Source organism: Saccostrea cucullata, unplaced genomic scaffold, assembly GCF_032062105.1.
Source record: "Saccostrea cucullata isolate Sc308-1 unplaced genomic scaffold, CSIRO_AGI_Scuc_v1 ctg3378, whole genome shotgun sequence".
Taxonomy (NCBI): domain Eukaryota; kingdom Metazoa; phylum Mollusca; class Bivalvia; order Ostreida; family Ostreidae; genus Saccostrea; species Saccostrea cuccullata.
The window spans coordinates 34,723-56,777 of record NW_026919315.1 but is presented as its reverse complement, the minus strand read 5'-3'; the positions used below and the strand labels follow the sequence as shown (position 1 = coordinate 56,777).

At 34.9% G+C, this 22,055-nt stretch overlaps 2 protein-coding genes and 1 long non-coding RNA gene across 4 annotated transcripts in view; 2 read left to right on the top strand and 1 right to left on the bottom strand.

Moving 5' to 3' along the window:
- On the bottom strand, positions 1–5,961 carry LOC134229301 (uncharacterized). Of its 2 annotated transcripts, none has more exons than XM_062711020.1 (4): positions 4,787–5,961; positions 2,039–2,216; positions 1,504–1,626; positions 1–1,017 (listed from the first exon to the last, which is right to left on the bottom strand). In XM_062711020.1, exons 1-4 carry the CDS (start codon positions 5,939–5,941, stop codon positions 32–34), a joined length of 2,442 nt encoding a protein of 813 aa, XP_062567004.1. In that variant the 5' UTR covers positions 5,942–5,961; the 3' UTR covers positions 1–31. The 2 variants fall into 2 exon arrangements, with proteins under 2 accessions (XP_062567004.1, XP_062567012.1); XM_062711028.1 differs by having other exon boundaries at positions 2,039–2,213.
- A 1,153-nt stretch (positions 5,962–7,114) lies between these two features.
- The window catches only part of LOC134229290 (G protein-coupled receptor kinase 5-like), a 37,702-nt gene continuing 22,761 nt past the window's right edge, over positions 7,115–22,055 (top strand). The window contains exon 1 of the mRNA XM_062711009.1: positions 7,115–7,306. Coding sequence (XP_062566993.1) covers positions 7,255–7,306 — 52 coding nt within the window. The 5' untranslated portion in view covers positions 7,115–7,254. The remainder of the gene's footprint in view (positions 7,307–22,055) is intronic.
- LOC134229282 (uncharacterized) lies at positions 16,040–17,005 on the top strand. Its single transcript, XR_009984153.1, has 3 exons — positions 16,040–16,152; positions 16,559–16,644; positions 16,879–17,005. It is a non-coding gene; the product is annotated as an uncharacterized LOC134229282 (long non-coding RNA).

The following is a 22,055-nucleotide window of genomic DNA, read 5'->3' as shown; positions in this document are numbered from 1 at the left end:
TTTTCAGATGAAACAATTCAGTGAACCGTGACTAGTCTCTTTCTTTGAATTTGAAAAATGATCTGTTTCTGGCGACATATTTGAAGAACATCATATTTTCCTCGGCTTCGGCCTCACTGATGTAGTTTCCGGGGTCATTCGGTATAGCACGGACATTCTGTCGGCTGCCTCCCATTAATAAGCTTCTATCAACGTCACTTGGTTTGCAGAAATATTTTGCCGGTCCAAAGCCGGTTAAGCGCGATTGCTTCGCGGATGCCATCCCATGGGGGTTGGGGAGAGGTTCTAATGTGGGTCTACTTGCATCAGATCGCGCCATTGCCCGGAAATAAAGGAGATTCTCCGCATCCCGCAGCTCCCTTCTTTTCTCTGCCAAGACTTCCTTTGACTCTTCCAGATGAGCCTCGTTTCGGAAGTAAGCCAGTTTCTGCATTATCGACCGTGTTTCAGCTAAAGATACCATGCCTGAATTCTTGTTCTCTTTTGGTACGCGAACCTCTGCGATCCTAGCTTTTTTCTTTTTCTTTTCCCCCTTCGACTTTTGCTTCGCGTCGGTAGCCGTTTTCTTCCTCCTTGATTTCGTTTGTTCCATCAAGTCATCGGGGAACACCACGCTGCTGGTGGCTGTGTCAGTTTTATCTTCACCAACTGCACTAGAATATGAGCAGTTTTCGTAGAAACTTGTGATGTCGTTATCTTCCGGTGGACACAAGTCCTCTGTGACCCACTGCGACATCTCCTGACACTGGCCGGAATATCCCTCTGAATCAAAATAGAACTGTTGGAAATTTCCTACATTCCCATCGTCCAGATCCTTCCAGAACTTGGCGTCTGCAACATCTGCTTCCGCCGGTAATGTCTGTGAGGAAGGACATTGGGTCGTTTGTTCTATCCTCCCCGTGCGTTCAAACTTAGCATAAGGATCCTTCTTCCGCTTTGGTGCTACATTTTTGGTACTTTGTGCTATTGTTATTTTATCGAAAACCTGATTTTTGTCTTGGTATTGCTGTGTTTCGCCTAAAATCAAGATTTAAAAAAACATCAATATATCAGTAACTATCAGTTAATGTAATTAATGTTATACTGTATATCGTTGACATCGCGAAGAAAATTCCTATTCAGATTCGAAGAGATGTTCAACTGACCACTGAGGTCTTTAGAAATATTACGCTGTCATGTTTTATAAGTACCTTAGTAAAATAGATCGAAAGGCTTTAAAATGAAGGTATGAAAAATAAAAAGTTTATTTTTTAATTGTCACCTTTCGTGACCTGTTAAAATGAATTTAATCAATACAATATTAATATGAAATTTTTGCCAAAAACCAAAGGACTCTATGTAAAAAGATAATGATGACAAGCAGTATACGCAGTTATAAAGTTTTTGCTTTTGAAATATAAAGACTCTCCAAGATGCACCTTTGAGTCCATGCATTTCCAGATTTGCTTAGCGTGAAAAAAAAAGAACTTGGGCGGATAACAGGTCATTGTTCGCCATACTAACCTGTAGGGATCGAGTGGTGCCTGGCGGTGTTGAATGACTCTGGTTCCTCTGTGGTCTCTGTGTAGGTTCTCAGATCGAGATCAGAAAGAACGATGACACTCCCACCCTCACACCCCTCGTTATCTGTCATGGAGAGAGAAATAAAAGTATATAAATCTGGGAATACTTGTGTGAGAATTATTTGTTTCGTGTGTTAATACCCTTCCTTTCAAGAAAAAAACTTTATGCAGCAAAGAAAAATATATCAGTTTTTTTTTTATCTGATAAGACCCATCCGCGTTCCAACCTTCTAAATCAAAATTACAAAATCCATTGCAGAGATGACAGTCTTGAGGAAAAAGAATGTTTTTACAAATCATTAAAAACCTTCAGTTTTTTCCCATGCTTTCGAAATACTAGTAAGGCGTATTTTATTATTTCTAAGCATTTTTTCAAATTAAGAGCTTAGAAAATTTTGATTTTTAAAAAAAATTTTCTTTGTGTCTGTTGGGGGGGGGTCGTGTGAGTGGTTAATGATACGTTGAAGGACACATACCCGTACCGGCGAACTCTGAATTGTCGGTGCTGGACGAATCCTGGACACACTCCACCTCCCTATAGATGCACTTTATCCCCTTTCTGGCCGGAGCGGTGTGGACATCGAGGTGTGTGGGGGCCTTCACGATGGCCACGCCCTCCTCATCTTCCTCCGTCTCGTGCTCCTCTTTGATCTGCTGTAAATTTGAAAGGAGTTTCTTGTAAATTTTGAATATCTCTAACATGACGCACGGGGGGGGGGGGGGGGGGGGGGGGGGTAAACCAGTCTGAGTTTTCAAAAATTGTTTTATAAATATAACATCATTTACATGCATATGGTATTACACTTTTACTAAAATCGAAATATTAAACATGTATGGCAAAATGGTAAAACCCTTGAAAATTTCCAAGTTTTTCAATAATGTGTCAGGGTCTTTAGACCATGGGGTAGAAAAATAAATAGTACTGCAGCTTAGACTTAAAATTAATATCGGGTGCACTGGTCCTCGCATAGTGACCAATTAGAGACTTATCATTCCTTGAAATTACCGTGTTGTAGTTGCAAAAAATGACATGTTAATTTACACGTAATGATACCCTTAAGACTTACAAGTATGATAACTACGGATACATGACCTGACTGACGTCATTAGGTGACTTAATGAAGCTGATTGTTTTAAACAAGTATTGGTTACAGAGTTTTAACCAGCAATTGTCTTTGAAGTAGAACATCTACAGTAGGCATGCGTAAGATTTGGTAGATGTTAGTCATTTTTCCAAACCTTATGGCCGCTGTTAAAGGTGAAGAAATTTAATATCAAAAGTTTTTATTTAAACAATTGAAGTCTTTGATGTGACAGCCCCTGAACAACTTTAGACTTTAAATTAGTTTTAAGGATCTTATATTGTGCGCTAAAAGTAGCTTTACAGTTAATAATCTGGGTGTTTCATTTGTAATTTATTGCTTTCAGATATATACTATTGATGAAAATTTGTTTACTATAGCTTTAAATAGTTATACACACACATTTAACACACATGCGTCACACACCCTCACACACATAACACACACACACACATCAATTTGAAAAATCCAATGAAAAGCACGAATCGTGAAGACAAAAACATGGAAACTTGTGAGGTGGGATGAGGTGTCTTGTAGAAATAAGTATCCCCTGTCCACCAGCTACATCCACTTTTGGTCCCCAGTAGTTAGGTAAACGGAGCAACCCATGGTCAAAATGCAATATTAAAAATTAATAGTAAATGGTGAGGACATGTAAATCAAAATACTCCCCATCAATAGGTCGTATTTGCAAATAACGTCATTATAATGACCACAGAATTTGCGAAATGTTGACTTTTAACGAGATAGATGAATTTTGAATATCCTGCATCAATTTACTTATTTGTATGTAGCCAGCCTGTGTTAAATAATTACCATACTCAGGACATACTTTTGAGCATTCATTGAATCAAAACTTGAATAGACTGTAGTGAAATATGGCTTCATAAATTAAATGCGTGTGCAATTTCAATACAAAACTGGAGCAGCCACGTAGCATCGATTTTGAGGTTGGGGGGGGGGGGAGGGCCAGCCAGAGAAAAAAATGTTTTACTCATCTGAAAAAGTTGACAACCAAAAAGGGGGGGGGGGGGGGAGGGAGGGTAACTTTTTTCCAATACCAACTTCTTTCAGTACCAATTTTTTTTTACATTTTCCTCACCATAGAAAAGTGGGGGGCCAACCAACCTTTCAATGAACATTTCCTATAGTATAAGTAAGGTTGGGACCAGGCCCCTCCTCCCCCCCCCCCCCGGTTGCTACGTGCCTGTGGAGGTCCTGTAGTTGGAATGTGTTTCAATATCGGGTACACTAGACCTTACAGAAACTGACCTAGATAATAGCTGTCCTTGTAAATAATACTGTGTTAATTGAAAAATGACAGGTCTATTTACACATAACTAAACTTGTACCTGATCTGACGTCACTTGGTGCCGTAATGAGGAAAATCTGATAATTAAAGAAAAATTGTCTAACAGTATTTAAGGCACATCTGTCTTTTAAGTAGAACATTAAAGCTTTACATCCAGAAGACGTAATTCAGTTTACACTAAAAAATACCAGTATACTCGTATATGTTATTTATGTATAAGAGAGGCTTGAAAACAAAAGACTTCTTCCAAGAAGTATTTGACAAAAATGTTTTTCTATTACTCCTCTAAGGAATGTAAAGAAATTAATTTGTATTGATGCCAAATTCATGAATTTTGGTTTAACATATATTAAGAGCAGATAACTGGGTTTAAATATTATTTGTTAATCATATTTTATGAAGCATATGCTTCACCATTTCAAAATCAGTATGCTTTTTTAAAAGTTTTTTTTTCTATTGGAGGACCTTTCAAAAGTCAATCATATCAAAACTTATAAACTGCTTCGCTATCTACAACCTTTCCTCATGATAAATTAAAAACTAGAATCTTTGACAAAAGATAACTGCTTCTTTAATAAAAATTGAAATCCAGATTTTGCATATTTTGTGACTTGTCATCCACAAAATAACTATAAATTAATAAATCAAATATTACCGATTCTACAAACATGTACTAGTTGTGAAGGTGACTTAAATTGAGACTGTTGATATTCTTTTATCATTAACTTATTTGTCAATATCTTACCATATTGCTACATAAATAAGAAAATTTGAAGTCAACACGTTTATCATTAAATTTTGTTGTTAGATATTTTTAGTGTCTTAATTACCTCCATTTTCACGATTTCATTCTTTACAAGCTCTTTTACGTCCCTTGCGCCATATTTAGTCCTCATTCTGTTCTCGAACTCCTTCCGTTCCGCTCTCTTTTGCTCTAGAAGGTTCCTCAGCTCCTGTAACCGCTCCATTCTCTGTCGACGGAGAATCTCAAAGTCGTCTGACGTCTGGGGCAGAGCTTCGCTGTCGCCATGACTGAACTGACAATCGTTCTCTCTTTCTAAAATGCTCTTCTCTGTGGAGATCTTCTTCTCCATCTCACTCTCTAGATGGGCAAGTTCTTGAATGGAGCATCCTCTGCTCCTTGACACAGAGGTTCCCGCGCTCATACTAGCTACTACAGGATAAGCGTTCCTACTTGACAGACGACTGTTGACTGTTGGCTTTTGGACGCTTTCAATGCATTTCTCTAACATGGAGCCAACAAGACTCCTGGAGACGGCCTCGGCGTCGGTTGCATTTTCTCCTAGGATGCTGGTCTGTGGAGCAAAGATTGAAAGGTGTCCAAACTTTTCTTCAAACGACGACTGAGGAGAGGCGGGGAAAGGCAGTGGCTCGACCTGATCGTCTGCTGAAATCTGATTCTCAACTTTCTGTTCGTCTCCTTTCTTTTCAGCTTCATTCGATTCATTTTTAACGCTTCTGTCTCGCTCAGGCTCCGGTGTGGTATTTGCATTTTGGGACAAATTGTATTTACTGATTTCAGAGAATGTGTACTTGTTTACGAGAATCTGCTTCTTGTCCCCCTTCTTAAACAGTTTATCGCAGGTTGTCTGAATCAGGTTTCGAAAACTTGTGACTTCTTCGTTATCCTCACTTTCCACGCACGCTGGATCAGTCAGATCAAATAGTTCTGAAGACTCAATATAAAGAGACTTCGACTGTTTTGTATCTTTGGTGTTTTGTTTGGGTGCTTCTTGGAAAGATGTGTCTCTTTGCTGAGACGATTTGTGTTGTAGTGTTTGTGCATCTTGTTGACTGGACAAAGTCTTGTCTTCGGCAGTATTGTTTCTGTTTTTGTTTGCTATCTCACTTGCCACACGTTTTACCCTATTTTGTGATTGTATTCTCGAGGTTAACTCCCTGCACTCAGCATCATCCTCTTCTTCTGAAATGGTGTCTAATCCTTTGCTTGACAAATCTTTCATGTTGTAGACTTAATCTCTACGCGTTATTCTGAAAATAAAGGTAAAAATGCAATTTTAGTTTAAAATCGTGCGATACGATTAGATTTTACATGTCATAATCTTAATGACATTTGTTAAAAAAAATAAAAGAGATGACTTTGTAAAATTTAGCATCTGAATGCAGCAAAAAAAAATGTAACATGAATTTCTGTTCTTCTGTGCGTGTAGTGCTTTATGTTTTATGGATTCCAGAAAAGGGTTGCTGAAAATGTTAATTTGTTACCATCTATCAAGCTATCTTACCTTTGCCGAATATATATATACCGGTAAATTTTGAATAGAAGTTGTCTATTTTAAAAATAATATAAAGTATACTTACGATTTTTGTTGTTCATGCATCCTCTATAAGAATAAGAATATCGCTAGGATAATGACGTCATAATCAAATGATTTTATTGTGATGTCAAGTGCATGTGTGACGTCACAATGCATGTTGAGATCATAATAAAGTTTCTCGCATTTGAATTAAATGAAAGTTAAGAAAATTAGTAATTTTAATTTTTTAAATAAAAAAAAATACAGTGTAAATAATTATAAATAATCAGGGACCTATATACTAACAGTACATAAGTCCCTGATATAATCATTATTATATAATCAAAGGTGAGGACTTCTAGATGTAAACAATAAATTTGCTTTGAGACAAACATGTCAAGCCTCTTTTAAAAACTAAGTTTAATATTTTTTTTCTTTGAAAAGGATGAGCCATATTTTGCAGCGAAAACCAAGAACTATTAATGATGCATAAATTTATATCCATATTTTCATTTCTTCTGTATATTAAAATTCTGAAAAATACTTTTTTTAAAAAATTAATTCTTGTAAATTTAAATTATAATATGACCGTTTTTATTTATTTATTTACATTAAATCCACTTTCTAAAAAGTATTTTGTAAATTGATTATGACATTAGAGATCATAGTAAAAATACCAAGGCTTTGGAATATCAGATTATTCTTTTTAAAGTAAATTGTTACTTTTGATAATAATTCCAATTTTTACTGGAGATTTTTTTTATCAGATGATATTTCCAATTTTTACTGCAGAATTTTTTATCAGATGAAAGTCGTGTAAATGTAATACGAGTAGTTTCCCCTAATCTAGATTTCATCGATCCAAACGTGAGTCGAAGCCTGACCAATGAAAACATTGTGACTGATCGCCATATTGCTCTGTTTTACCACACCCTGGATAAAGTATCGGTGAGACAGTGGACTGAAACGGGGTCACGCGGAGACCCTAATTGCAGCCCATGACCTCCGAATAATATTAAATGGAATTGGAAAATATCGTAGCAAATACGGTGTACATAAAAGCTCGTGAAGGTATGTATACCACCCCCATTCTATCTCCAAAAATCGACGATCGCCGTTTGCTCGATTATCAGTGTTATTATTTATTTGCATGCTGCATCGGTACTCAGGATAAATTTCTGTCAAATAAGTAACGATGAAAAATTTTATTTTAGGCTTGTACACAACCCTTTGTTATTTTTTTTCGATTATTTTATTGATGGAAAATGAAGGCCATTTTCCCCTTCTTTCACTGTGGCCTAAATATTGTGACGATGGTTTCGCATCTTTGGTTAATCTGTCAATTTAACCATTTTCCCGTCTTTCTTGTTAGGTCTATAATCTTTTTATTGTGATTTGGCGTATTGAAAAGAAAACTCGGTATGTAAGACGTACAGCAATGAATGGTTCAACAACTTTCAAATGTTATTTTTTTACTGAGCCCGCATTTCCTCGAAGTACACTGTAAGCCAAGTCGATATGACAGCTCTGCCATTACATGTTTTGAAACAAAATAAGCATATAGTAGTCCAAGTGTATGCATTGAAAAAACTATGAAAATGAATAATGGTTATCTGCTAAGTAATAATTCATCAAAAGCAGAAATTAATATTTTTTAAGCAAATATAAGCATTGTAAGGCTCCCATTCATTTGATAAAAAAATAATTATATAAACCCCCCCCCCCCCCCCCCCTGAAAACCATGGGCTAAAATGTGGTATATTGCTATAGACTTCTAGAGAAAATTGGATTTATTTTCCGTAATAATATATCATTAAATAGATATCATTAACTCTGTGAAATGGCTGTAAATTGTTCGATTTGAGTATTCAGAATTACATTTCTGATGATCTTGCTTGGTCACATTCAATACATGTTCCATAGACTAGTTTTATCTGTGTTTAACTGATTGCCTTTGTAAGTGGACCTGTGTGTGTTGTAAATAAAAATAGGTGTGGATTTCTTTAAAACTACCAATATGGATTTTTTTTCATGTTTTGTAAGTCAATGTTATCTGAAAACCCAAATTCAGTCATATGAATATTTTATTATCAAATTGTATAATGGTGCAGATTAAAGCATTTGAGTACATCTTTATTGTTGTTTGAAATTTCTGAATATTGAGTTTGCTTTAACTATTCTAATCTAGGAATTATTTTAGAATATAATATTTAAAAATCACACTTATAAATGGCATTGATGGTTTTGATTTATGGAAGACTCCATTTTATAATCTTCCGTATGATACTGGTGTGGGTTGTAAATTTTGTATAATAGGATCTAAGGTTAGAATCCCCAACTTAGCGTTACCATGAAATTCACCTTGAAATTCACGTCAGATACTCTCTGCCATTGGAAATAGCCTGCTCGTTGATACGGGAAATATAGGATTCCTTACACCTGGCTAGCTCTCAATAATGTGAACATGATGGCAAAAGGATCATTTTGTTAGATAGAAAAAAAAATCAGTAAGCTATTTACAGTGTTCAGAAAGGAGAGATGCAAGGCATAGGATGTAGTTTTTATGTTTGTGCAATTAATCAAAGTGGAATATATCGTAACATACATCTGCATTTTTTTTTTCATATATCAAATAGATATTTCTAATTACGTGTCAAAGTATCATCTAATATCTTGGAGTTTGTGGATAAGTAGGCAAAGATTTGTGCTATTTTATTTTACACACACTTATAAAAATAAGATTTGCTGTTCCCTTCACAAAAAGGTCATCTGCATATGCCAGTAAAAAAATAAAAGAAAAAGATTTGGAAAGAAGAAAAATTTGTGAATTCAGGAAGTAAGATGAATTATAGAATAGTACCCCCTCCCCTCCCCACAAGCAATCAGCTTAAGAGGTCAAAGGTGGAATAATACAACTAATTAGAATTGAATCTGATTCTATTCTCTCATACATGCAACACAACAGTATCCCATGACTAGTGATGCACTAGTAACAATATAGCAAATAATAGACCCGAAAAGTTACAGATTTTGATTATTGATTAATTGTCAGAATCGATCATAGAATATGTATTAACTGCATGACACTTAAGAGTTCTAGCTGTTAGGAGATTTACGTATCTTCTTTGAGTTTTAACTTCAGCATGAGGATTTTACTTAGTATCATGAAAAATGGGGGGGGGGGGGTCTTTTATGAATATGTACATGTATGCATTTATAATGTTTTTATGTCATTTCCTTGTTTTTAAATTGAATTAGTACCATAAACCCTACTACTGACAGTAAGTCAAGTACTTCATAATAAACCCCACTACTTACAGTAAGTCAAGTACTTCATAGTTGCTAATCAAAGATGACTTGTTAACAGTTGAAGTTGCTATACTTTTCCTAGATAACATGATAAATTTTAAATATATTACTTAACATGCTATGAACCCACCAATAACTGACTGATTTCTAATGAACATCAAATTACTAATTATATCGTACAATACTGCATTGGAGGCCTCAAGTCAGAAGGAACATTATTTGAAGTAGGAGTAATCTAGACTTTTTGCGATATATTCTTATGGACCTCCCTATACCTCTTAATACTTGCTCATGCATTTACATAATTTTTGAAATGAGCCAAAGTATCTGAAAATTTTTACCCCAATTTATGTTTGAATGCATGTGTATCACAACCATGTACATATTAACTTAATACTGATGTCTATGAATATACTAGCATTTCTAGAGAATTTATTTTGAGTAGACATATTTTCAATAATTTCCTATAACCTTAAGTGCTTTAACATTTCTTTGGAGTTATTGACATATATTTTAAGGGAATTTAAGTAGGATGTGATAATGAATTACACATAATGCTGACGCTTACTTTTACAGTGTTAATGATTGGGAGTCCATGTGTCCCTGTTTTCTTGTCCTAATTTTTTACGTAATACAAATTGAGATAGGATTTTTTTTCACTCAAGCATATTTTAGCTTGTTTCAAACTAAAAGTTGAATAAGTAAAATACAATGAGACTTGTTTATTAAATATTTCAAGGGAGACAAGTCTGTATCGGTGTAGGGAAGTTGTTGATGTATTAATTAGCTGAAAACATAAAAAATAGTCAAGTCACAGTGAAATGGACTACACAGGTAGGGGATTAAACAGTTTTCACTGTAATAGAAAAAAAATAACTGCAGGTTTGAACAATTAATGGAATTCCTCACCAAATTAAAAAAAAAAAAAAATTAAAAGATCCTTCCCTCTTAAAAAATATTTTACCTTGTGAAATCAAATTTGAAAAAATTAAATTAGTAGAGTTTGTCATATTATAATTTGGACATGATTCATGATTGGCAGTTTATGGACTTAATTATTAGAGTGGAAGTGTGTCCTATTGAATGTCTATTGAATAGTAATGGTTAGAAAAACAGCCATAGAAATAGAAATAATGTGCATAAAAGCACATACCCTGATACCTATAACCAGTGGAAATAGAATCGCTAAATGTTCATAAAGGCACATAATTATTACCAGTGTACATTTGAAGGGAGGTCTATAGCACAAAGCATTTTCCATACAGGAGCAGGAACTATAAGTATGTGATAATTACGGCAAAATTTTCCTTTTTTCACGCACACCGATACAGTCATGACAATGCTAGAATTGAGGGTGATAATGTTGGTCATTTGCTACTGTTATAGTTACATCAAGGTTTGGTTTTGCCATGTAAGGTGTATTATAAGTTATTGAATTAATGTGTGTGTGTAAGTTTAAAGAACTGGGGTTGTTATTGCATGCATTACTCGCTATGATAATGGTACCTGAATGAAAGATTATTTTTATTTTCTAATAGATCGCGTATATGTGTTGCAGGAATAAATGGTAATCCTAATCTGAGAGAATAAAATTAATTATAATTTCTTATGGACATCATATTCATGAGATTCAGTTTAATGATGATAGGGTTTCTTGATATTCATGAGATTCAATTTAATGATGGAGGGGTTTCTTGCCGACAGAAATGATATATCTGTATTAATAATATACAAAATATACCTAATACATTGATAATATAATCATTATAGAAATTGCAGAGTTGATAAATCATATGGGTGAAAAGTTTGAATTCCTCCCCTGATTAGAAATGCTTGCCTTTCTGCAACAGATGTTGTATTGAAACTAATTGGACATTTGTTAAAAGAAAGTATGCCCACGATTTGGTGGATGCTGTTGACACAGTAAATTGGTTGGAAGTGCACATTGCAGATTGCCAGAAGACATTGCTTGGTAGAAAGTCCTTTTTCTGTTTTCATTTTATTATTGGCCTTTGGAAAATGAAAGGATATGATGAATTCAAGCTATTTTAATTAAGCATGTCTAAGAAAGTGAATTAATCTATTAAAATTATACATTTTTTCATCACATGATGTTTTTAACACAATTAAAAACTTATTAGAGGAAGCTAATTAATTTTTTTGAAACATTTTGTTTAAACATTTCAATTGAATTGTATTATAATGAATTCTTTATGTTAAGTAATTGTGGTCATTCATTGAAGATGAGTTTACCTTTCTCTGATTAGCATATAATTATGGGATTCTGATTAGCATATAATTATGGGATAAAATATCATACACAGTGAAACCCATTATTTCAATGTGCACTGGAAAACAAAAATGGTCAGAATAGATAGGTTTACAGATTACACATTGTAGAGAAAATTAAAAATAGTAAAAATGGGAATGAAAATAAACGTTGGAATTCACAGTGAAATAGAGTACACAGGGGTTAGATTAGAAAGTTTACACTGCATGTTTATTTTTGATATGTTACACAAATGTCTACCCTATGCCCTTATTCCACATAACTCCTTTAACACGTTTAATTATCTTAAATATAGTTCTGAATGCTATCGTTCCATGTTAGGCTAAGTGGAAGGAAATATTGATGTCATTTTAGCTGAACAAACAGACAGGTTGAAAAACGGAGAAAAATTGGGAGTTATAATAAGATCAACAACTATTTTTGTTAGAAGTGGCTACTGTGGCGCCCCCTGATTTTATCCTCCCCCATATTTCCTAATATTAGCAGGTTCCCCCTGTCATCCTTTGATAGGGATTCATTAATTAAGTCATTAATTAAATTTCCCAGTCATCATCCTCTCCATCCATTCTTTGAAGTGGACCAGTCCAAGAATCTTCATAAATAGCATTTCAAAATTAATGAATGTTGCATGATGCTGATAATGTAGAGTATGAGTTCATTCATTTAGGGAGGTCAATTTGTTTCTAATGAACGGAAAAAAGTTTCATCAATCAATTTGGGCAAGAACTCATTGGACATGTCCAATAACTTCGATTTATGAGAAAATTCCATTAAAAACGGATTATACAAGTTATGTATCTACGGTTGTCATTTCAGAGGAACTTCAAATCCTGATTAATTGCATAACTAGAAATATATCAGTAATAATACCAGTTCGATTCAGAATGACGATCTTAAATAGAATTATATCCCTGCTTATGGTCGAAGGTTTGTTCTGGTCAGTTTCGCTATAGCCCACTTCTGAGAGGATAAACCACGCACATGTCCTGTATGAGTGTTGCGGGAAATGAATTATTTTACGGTTAGTCACAGCTTCCTCTGGTCAATACTGGTGCCTGGTCTCAGTTGTGGAAATTAAGCAATTATTGGACAGGAATTGTCTTGACTTGCAGGTCAGTTTTCCAATCAATTGATTTGAAGCTAAGGATAAGGACTGAGTGTGATAAATTGGCCGGGGCTTTTGCATGTCCCAGTGTTCTTATTGGATTTAATGATCATGATGAAAATCGTATTTGGATCGTGGAGAAGGACTTGGAAGACACTTGCCTTGTATGTTGGGATACACATGTTAGGACCAGTATCCTTATACAGTCAAACTTCTGTATCTCAAACTTTGTTACCCTGAATAACATGAATATGTCAAAGCGAGGATTGAACTCTGACTTCTTTTCTTTTTGTATTTCAACCCTATTGTCTCAAATTCTCCAATATCTTGAAGTTTTTTCCTTAGTACAGTGTACTATCAAGTACCAGACAAGAGGTCTGAATTTAATTGTACCTTATGCATAAATGATGGCTGTAAAATATAAATAAAGAGTGACTGTATTTAAATGACTGACTTCCTCATTACTTAAAAGAAGTTTATTTTGTTTGCAGTTACAATTTAGCTTATTTTCCTCCTTTTTGTAAGAATTTTTTTTTAAAATTTGATTTCTCTGCTTAAATTTTCCAAGAAATGCTCTCAGCTGTTAATTTGTGCATTTGGATCAATTGTGTAAATTTTCTTCTCTAGGAATTTTAAATATAGGTGCAGATGCAGCTGGGAAGACATAAATGTTTACATAGCGCTTCAAGTTCAGTCTTCGAGGACTGTTAATGTATCGGATGGCGGGGCTAGGTGGTGGTGATATTATTAAGAAATCGTGCAGTTTGTCCTTTGTTTGTCAAGGTCCGTGTCAAGTTTGGACCACGTTTACGTTTGAGAGGACTGTATTATCTGTTAGCGAGCAAACATTTGTGTTTATCCTCCACATAAAACTGATGTTTACGTCTTTGTTTCAAGCAGCTCATGTAGAAAAGGAAAGGGGTTGGGGGGTTAGTTTGGAATAGCTCACTGTGAAATATGATTCACAAGTGAAAACATCCTTCAGAGATTGGGGAGAATTCTTCAGGTGAACAAGAGATGTTTGTGGAATTGGAAATCGAGCTTATACTAACACATTCTCAGCTGTCTATTTCTCTAAATTAGAAAATCACTTCTGGGAACTAACATGTAATTGTGTAAAAACATGTTTTCCTGAAAGTTTTTCAAAGGCATGTTCAAGTATCCGAGATCAGTCTACTATGTAAGATGGTGAATTTTTGTTAAAAGAACTCCTGTGGCTTTAAAATCACTGATGCTAAGCTTTATTCATCAACTGCCCACTATGAACATGATGAATGCTTGTTCATTATTGCATACACTTCAACTCTTGGGCATTCGGCTTCATGGCTCTTCACACGGAGAAACCTAGCAGCACATTGAGGAAAATCGCTGTTGTATGAAACTCATTTTAATTGAAAATACTGCCACAGGCGACTTCAACTTTTTAATAAATTCTTCATCATTTCTTATCACATGGCTGTACCGGCCATTTATCTTTTGAATTCTGAGGAGAGTAGATATATATTTTTACATATTCATACAAGTTCTGATAGACTGCCTGGTCGGCCCTTCCCATACCGAAAAAAGTTATAACTAAGTTATAACTAAAGTATAACTTAGTTATACCTAGCCTGTGAGGTACAAAAAAGTTATAACTAAAATGTAACTTTTTTGGACTTTGTCATTTTCATGTATAACTAAAATGTAACTTTTTGGACTTAGCCATTTTCATGTGTAACTAAAACATAACTTTTCTGGACTTTGTCATTTTCATGTATAACTAAAATGTAACTTTTTGGACTTAGCCATTTTCATGTATAACTAAAACATAACTTTTCTGGACTTTGTCATTTTCATGTATAACTAAAACATAACTTTTCTGAACTTAGCCATTTTCAAGCATTACCAGTATAAATTTACAAGTTTTGGGGGTAATATTTAATGGATACTACTTGACACGACTTTTTTTTTTTTCAAAAATAACATTATAACTAAGTGTTAATTTGAATGAATTTTGATCATGTTCAAAATGTTTTTTTTTTTTCAAACACTGCAGCAGAAAACTTTGTCAATTCCTGAACAATAATATTGTTTACTACCAGTGATCGACCTCTCATTCATAATAAATATGCTGTCCACAGCCATGTCAAGTTCAACAGAAGGGATGTGAAATAAAATCTTGTAAATTACATCTATAAATGAGAATCTCTCTCTCTCTCTCTCTCTCTCTCTCTCTCTCTCTCTGTGGTGTTTGAGGGTGTGTACACAGTACATGTCATGTGTGTGTAATAAATATTATTGTCTATTTAAATTGATATTTGTCATGTAAGTTTCAACTAAAGTTGAGAATAATTAATTTCTCTCTCTCTCTTTCTCTCTCTCTCTCTCTCTCTCTCTTAGAAAATACGTATTTATTGAGACCCTGATGAGACATAATATTTGTCTTGTAAATTATAATAATGCACTTACATCTGAAGTTGGGAATGAATATATTTCATAATGTACTGCAAGAGATATAAACAGTATGAAATGTAATCTCATGAAGTCATGTGAATTTTGCACGGATTCTTCGTGTGCAAAACTGTGTAAATTTCCCTATTGTTTTCTGTGAGACAGGTGTTTGTACTAGGTGACCTTTGTGGCCAACACATCGTAAATATTTCAGCTTGGGTATTACACAATCTCTGAATGGTACAATTCTACACAGGTTGCTTGAAATCTATAGAAAAAACAGTCGTAATATGGGTGGCTAAAAAGATAAACAACAGCATAGAGTATGTGCATGTTCATGTTGAACAGATATTACGATGTTGTAAATAAAGACTGCCAGTTATATTAAGATTTAAGCAGATGACTAGTACATGTAGATTTTATTGTTTGCATAATTAAATAACCCAGTTATAATAGTTATTTTCACAAATAAACAAATATTAAATTCAAAATGGCGGCAACAAAAAATATGGCGGCCTCCGATGTCCGTTTTGTTGATACTAAGATAAATTCAAAATTTTAACACCAACTGGTATTTATATTTTTAATTTAAGTTTAAAATTACACAATTAGGTTTATTTGCATTTAAAATAAATTAATTATGAATTATTTATTTATTTTTTTCTCACGTGACGTTTTTGAGTTCTATGATTGGTCAATAACAGAGCGCGGATTTTTCCATGGACGATTTGAATGTTTGGATGTTGAAAGTGTTGATAGAAAAAAAGGAGATAAAACCAGTTGGTAAGGCGATATTTATGCTAACATTTTATTGATTTTGGTAAAGTATACTTAGTACCTCTGGAATAACATTCCAAAAAGAAGAAATATTGGGAATGAACAAAATTCTAGGCGTGTGAATCTTAGATTTCTTGTTTGTTTTGATTGGTATGTCGAATGACAAAGACTGAAGTAAACAAATTGAAAGTATTTGAAACGCATAATATTTTTCAGCATTTAGTATATTAATCAAATATGTTGTTCTTTGTCATATTTATTCCCACAATTGTTTATAGATTCCCTGAACTGTTAAAATATTGTGAAGCCTTATACGCATCAGCATGATCATAACATGATCCAGCTGCAACGTTAATTAATGCAATGAAATGAGTAATTTAACATTAATTTTCTTTTTTTTTTTTTTATAAAGCAGAATATTGGTACATGATGTTTCCATGAGCTGAATCTGTCCTGACCTGGAGTACATGAAATTCTTCAAAATATTACTTGTTTTAGGTAAAGTAAATTTTTTTTTCATTTCAAAATTCAATAAATCTTTCAATCTAAAACTGATTCCTGTAAGTATAGATCTTAAATTAGTCTTGTATTTTCCATGTTTTGGATGAATTAATGAATTTGAATTAATTGATATGGAAGAGTTTTTTTTAAATTTGATATGCAAATGAGTGCTGGAAATATACTATCTAAATATCTATAATCTAAATTTTGAACCTTTACAATTTTTTGCAGAATTGAAGAAAAGGTTAAAATTGCAAGCATATTTCAACGAAAACTTAGCCGACTACCAGTCACACTGCCTGCCAGCCAAGACGTCTGACCAGCTAAAATGAGGGACGCAGACCACCAGCCAAGTCCCTCGGCCAGCTCGGCTGACCCAGTGCGGCCTGTCAAGGGATGACCAAGTCCATCAACTAGCTCGGCTGACTACCAGTGCAGCCTGTCAAGTCCTTCAACTAACTTGGCCTATTACCAGTGCGGCTGTCATTGAACAACCAAGTCCATCAACAAGATTGGCTTACTACCAGAGCGGCTTTTCAAGGGATGGTCAAGTCCGTCAACTAACTTAACCTACTACCAGTGCCGCATGTCAAGAGATGGCCAAGTCCGTCAACTAGCTCGGCTTACTACCAGTACAGCCTGTCAATATAGGGGCTTACTACCAGTACGGCCTGTCAATATAGGGACGGTTAAGACCGTTGACTAACTTGGCCTTCTACCAGTGCTGCTTGTCAAGGGACGGTTAAGTCCGTCAACTAACTTGACCAACTACAGATGCGACCTGTCAAGGGATGGCCAAGTCCGTCAACTATCTTGACCAACTACCAGTGTGGCCTGTCAAACGATGGCTAAGTCTGTCAGCTAACTTGGTCTACTACCAGTGCGGCCTGTCAAACGATGGCTAAGTCTGTCAGCTAACTCAGCCAACTTTCGGTGCAGCCTATCTTCAAATAATAAAGATAAACAACTGTACACCTGCAAGGATACCTGTGCAAGGAGGGTGGTATGCAGCTAGAAACTGTAACTGAAATCAATGTTTAGAACCTTTCTTTTTTTTGAAATACAGCTAGATCAAAAATAAATAGGGTGTTAATATTTAAAAATTAGTGATGTCTGTTTATACAAATAGCAAGAGTAGAATGCAGTTTGCTAGGTAATTTTACAAAGACCCTAATTGCTATATGCTAAAAATGTATTCTTTAAAACAACCAGAGAAATTTCAATCTGTTGTAGATGACATGATGAAAAATAAGGTACACTTGAATTTTGAAAACAATTGCATGTGCATTCATTTAGTTGTATTTGACAATAAACCAAGCTATCTTTATCGTGTTTGTTAGGTAAAATTGTTATTGCCTTTAATATGTTTTAAATAATCTTTTTTGTATAAATTTCAAAAATCTTTTTTTTTTAAATTTTAATGAGTAGCTTTTTAAAAGCTTATAACTGAGTAAATCCACAACAGGTTAACATACAGTGTATAATTTCACTGGAACTTTTACGAAAGTTTTTATTAATAGGTATAACTTTTTATAGTTATAACTTTTTGCAGTTATAACTTTTTTTAGGTATAACTTTTCTATAACTTTTTCATAACTTTCTTGGGGTATAACTTTTTTGTAACTTTTTCATAACTTTATAATAGGTATAACTTTATTTAGTTATAACTTTTCCTGGGTATAACTTTTTCCGGGTATAACTTTTTTGTAACTTTTTCATAACTTTTTTTGGGTATAACTTTTTTGTAACTTTTCCACTGTTTATTTGGGTATAACTAAAGTATAACTTTGTAACTATTTTATAACTTTTTGTGTAACTTTTAATAAGTATAACTTTTTGTAGTTATCACTTTTTTATAACTTTTATGTACTTGCTGTATTTATGTTGAATAAAAGGTGAAAAGTTATGTAAAAGTTATAACTTTTTTGTAACTAAGTTATAACTAAATTATACCTCACTTAAAACATGCCATTCCAAACTCCGATAACTTAGTTATAACTTTTTTGTAACTTTTTTTAGTTACAAAAGTTATAACTAAGTTATAACTTTTTTCGGTATGGGTTTGTATAAGATGTCTAAGTAAACAGTGTCTATAAGTGCCGGTTGTGTTTTCTTAATCCTAGCTACCTAGATAATGTATTTCTCGCTGACCCCCGGTGACCTTGAAGCCAGTCAGGAAAAAAGGCTTTTCCTGTATAAGTGAACTTTCAATTTTTATCACTAAATGTATCAGAATTGATAGCCCAATTTATTTCCTGTATGCAACGGATTGTAAACCTGTATAAACAGACTCGCTGTAATCAAACAGGAAAGAGGCAGAAGAGAGTCGGAAAGCTATGCATTATCTCATTAAAAACAACAAATCTTGTCAGATTAAGTCATTAAGAGTTGAATTTTCTTGATTTGTCAGGTTAAAAAATATCTGTTTCAATGTTGGTGTATCAGCTCCTAGCGCAATTCCAGGACATTCCATGTTATCTTCTTGTGCGTTGGAGAAAATTCAGATTGTTGCATGCTTATACCTCAATCTGTTTTGATTTAATGTTTATTTTTTTGATAGTTTGGGTCTGGCTAATTTTTTTTATCCCGACTTGAGGAGTATTGAGTTTTCCTTGGCATTCCTTGATGTGATTTCTTGATAGAGAGTGAATTCGGTATCACTACTAACAAAGATATGTATGGTTATGAATGTCAGTTTTAGACAACTTTGTTTTTCAAGGACTTCACATGGTTTAAACTCTAATGTTTAGTAACAATGTGTAATTATTATATTGCCTTGAATTTGTGTGAAATTCACATATTTTCAGGTTTTGATATTTAGGGTATTAATAGCTTAAATTATTTTCATAGGAAAGAGACTTTCTTTCAATATCTGAAGTACTTTTGTCTTTTTAGCTCACCTGAGCCGAAGGCTCAAGTGAGCTTTTCTGATCACATTTTGTCCGGCGTCCGTCTGTCCGTCTGTCCATCTGTCTGTCTGTCCGTAAACTTTTCACATTTTCGACTTCTTCTCAAGAACCGCTGGGCCAATTTCAACCAAACTTGCCACAAAGCATCCTTGGGTAAAGGGGATTCAAGTTTGTTCAAATGAAGGGCCACGCCCTTTTCCAAGGGGAGATAATTATGAATTATTATTAGAGAAAAATTAATGGCATTTTTAAAAAATCTTCTTCTCAAGAACCAGTCTGGGCCAGGAAAGATGAAACTCATGTGGAATCATCCTCAGGTAGTGTAGATTCAAGTTTGTTCAAATCATGACCCCCGGGGGCAAGGGTGGGGCCAAAATGGCCGACCCAAGTTTTACATAGAAATATATAGGAAAAATCTTTAAAAATCTTCTTCTCAAGAACCACTGGGCCAGGAAAGATGAAACTCATGTGGAATCATCCTCAGGTAGTGTAGATTCAAATTTGTTCAAATCATGACTCCCGGGGCTAGGGTGGGGCCAAAATGGCCGACCCAAGTTTTACATAGGAATATATAGGAAAAATCTTTAAAAATCTTCTTCTCAAGAACCACTGGGCCAGGAAAGATGAAACTCATATGGAATCATCCTCAGGTAGTGTAGATTCAAGTTTGTTCAAATCATGACCCCCGGGGCTAGGGTGGGGCCAAAATGGCCGACCCAAGTTTTACATAGAAATATATAGGAAAAATCTTTAAAAATCTTCTTCTCAAGAACCACTGGGCCAGGAAAGATGAAACTCATGTGGAATCATCCTCAGGTAGTGTAGATTCAAGTTTGTTCAAATCATGACCCCCGGGGCTAGGGTGGGGCCAAAATGGCCGACCCAAGTTTTACATAGAAATATGTAGGAAAAATCTTTAAAAATCTTCTTCTCAAGAACCACTGGGCCAGGAAAGATGAAACTCATGTGGAATCATCCTCAGGTAGTGTAGATTCAAGTTTGTTCAAATCATGACCCCCGGGGCAAGGGTGGGGCCAAAATGGCCGACCCAAGTTTTACATAGAAATATATAGGAAAAATCTTTAAAAATCTTCTTCTCAAGAACCACTGGGCCAGGAAAGATGAAACTCATGTGGAATCGGATCCTCAGGTAGTGTAGATTCAAATTTGTTCAAATCATGACTCCCGGGGCTAGGGTGGGGCCAATTTTAATGGCCGACCCAAGTTTTACATAGGAATATATAGGAAAAATCTTTAAAAATCTTCTTCTTAAGAACCACTAGGCCAGGAAAGATGAAACTCATATGGAATCATCCTCAGGTAGCGTAGATTCAAATTTGTTCAAATCAAGACCCCCGGGGGTAGGGTGGGGACAAAAGTGAACACCAAAGAGTTAAATGTGAATATATAGGAAAAATCTTTAAAAATCTTCTTCTGAAGAACCACTGGGCCATGAAAGATGAAACTCATGTGGAATCATCCTTAGGTAGTGTAGATTCAAATTTGTTCAAATCATGACCCCCGGGGCTAGGGTGGGGCCAAAATGGCCGACCCAAGTTTCACATAGAAATATATAGGAAAAATCTTTAAAAATCTTCTTCTCAAGAACCACTGGGCCAGGAAAGATGAAACTCATGTGGAATCATCCTCAGGTAGTGTAGATTCAAGTTTGTTCAAATCATGACTCCCGGGGCTAGGGTGGGGCCAAAATGGCCGACCAAGTTTTACATAGGAATATATAGGAAAAATCTTTAAAAATCTTCTTCTCAAGAACCACTAGGCCAGGAAAGATGAAACTCATGTGGAATCATCCTCAGGTAGTGTAGATTCAAGTTTGTTCAAATCATGACCCCCGGGGCTAGGGTGGGGCCAAAATGGCCGACCAAAGTTTTACATAGGGATTTATAGGGAAACCTTTTAAAATCATCTTCTCAAGTACTTCAAAGCTATGATTAGTGATATTAATATGGAATCATCTTCAGGTAGTGTAGATTCTAGTTTGTTCAAATCATGAACCCCTGGGGGGTCATTTCATTTCTGATCTGATATGTGCTTTTTCCAAGCCAATGTGCTCAGGTGAGCGCTGTGGCCCCTGGGCCTCTTGTTAAGGAAATGAGAAGGCAATATGTAATGCCCCCAGTTCTCCCATTTCAAAAATTATGCCTTGATCCAGAAATGACCCTTCTTTACAACACAGATGCCCTTATTACCCCCCACCCCACCACCACCACCACCCTCACCCCAGCTACCCTGCTCACCCACTTGTCCTGATATAACAGGGATTGGGGGGGAGGGGGGTTATAGTTGGAGGAATCTTGAATTATAGCACCTGAACCGCACAAGCTAAAATGCTTATGAAACTTAGTATCTACTGTAACAGTATACTTTCATCTATAGTGTGAATGCATTGTTCATTCCTTTTGGTTAGCATGTATAGAAGCAGGGAAAAAAATCTGTAAACCTTTGTATGACATGCTATGAAAGGCTTTAGCCATGGTG

Excerpts from the sequence above, each read along its gene's own strand:
- LOC134229301 (XM_062711020.1), bottom strand. The coding sequence starts at position 5,941 with ATGAAAGATTTGTCAAGCAAAGGATTAGACACCATTTCAGAAGAAGAG. Across the intron at positions 2,217-4,786 it reads ATGAAATCGTGAAAATGGAG|CAGATCAAAGAGGAGCACGA; the intron begins GTAATTAAGACA and ends TCAAATTTACAG. Across the intron at positions 1,018-1,503 it reads GCACCACTCGATCCCTACAG|GCGAAACACAGCAATACCAA; the intron begins GTTAGTATGGCG and ends TCTTGATTTTAG.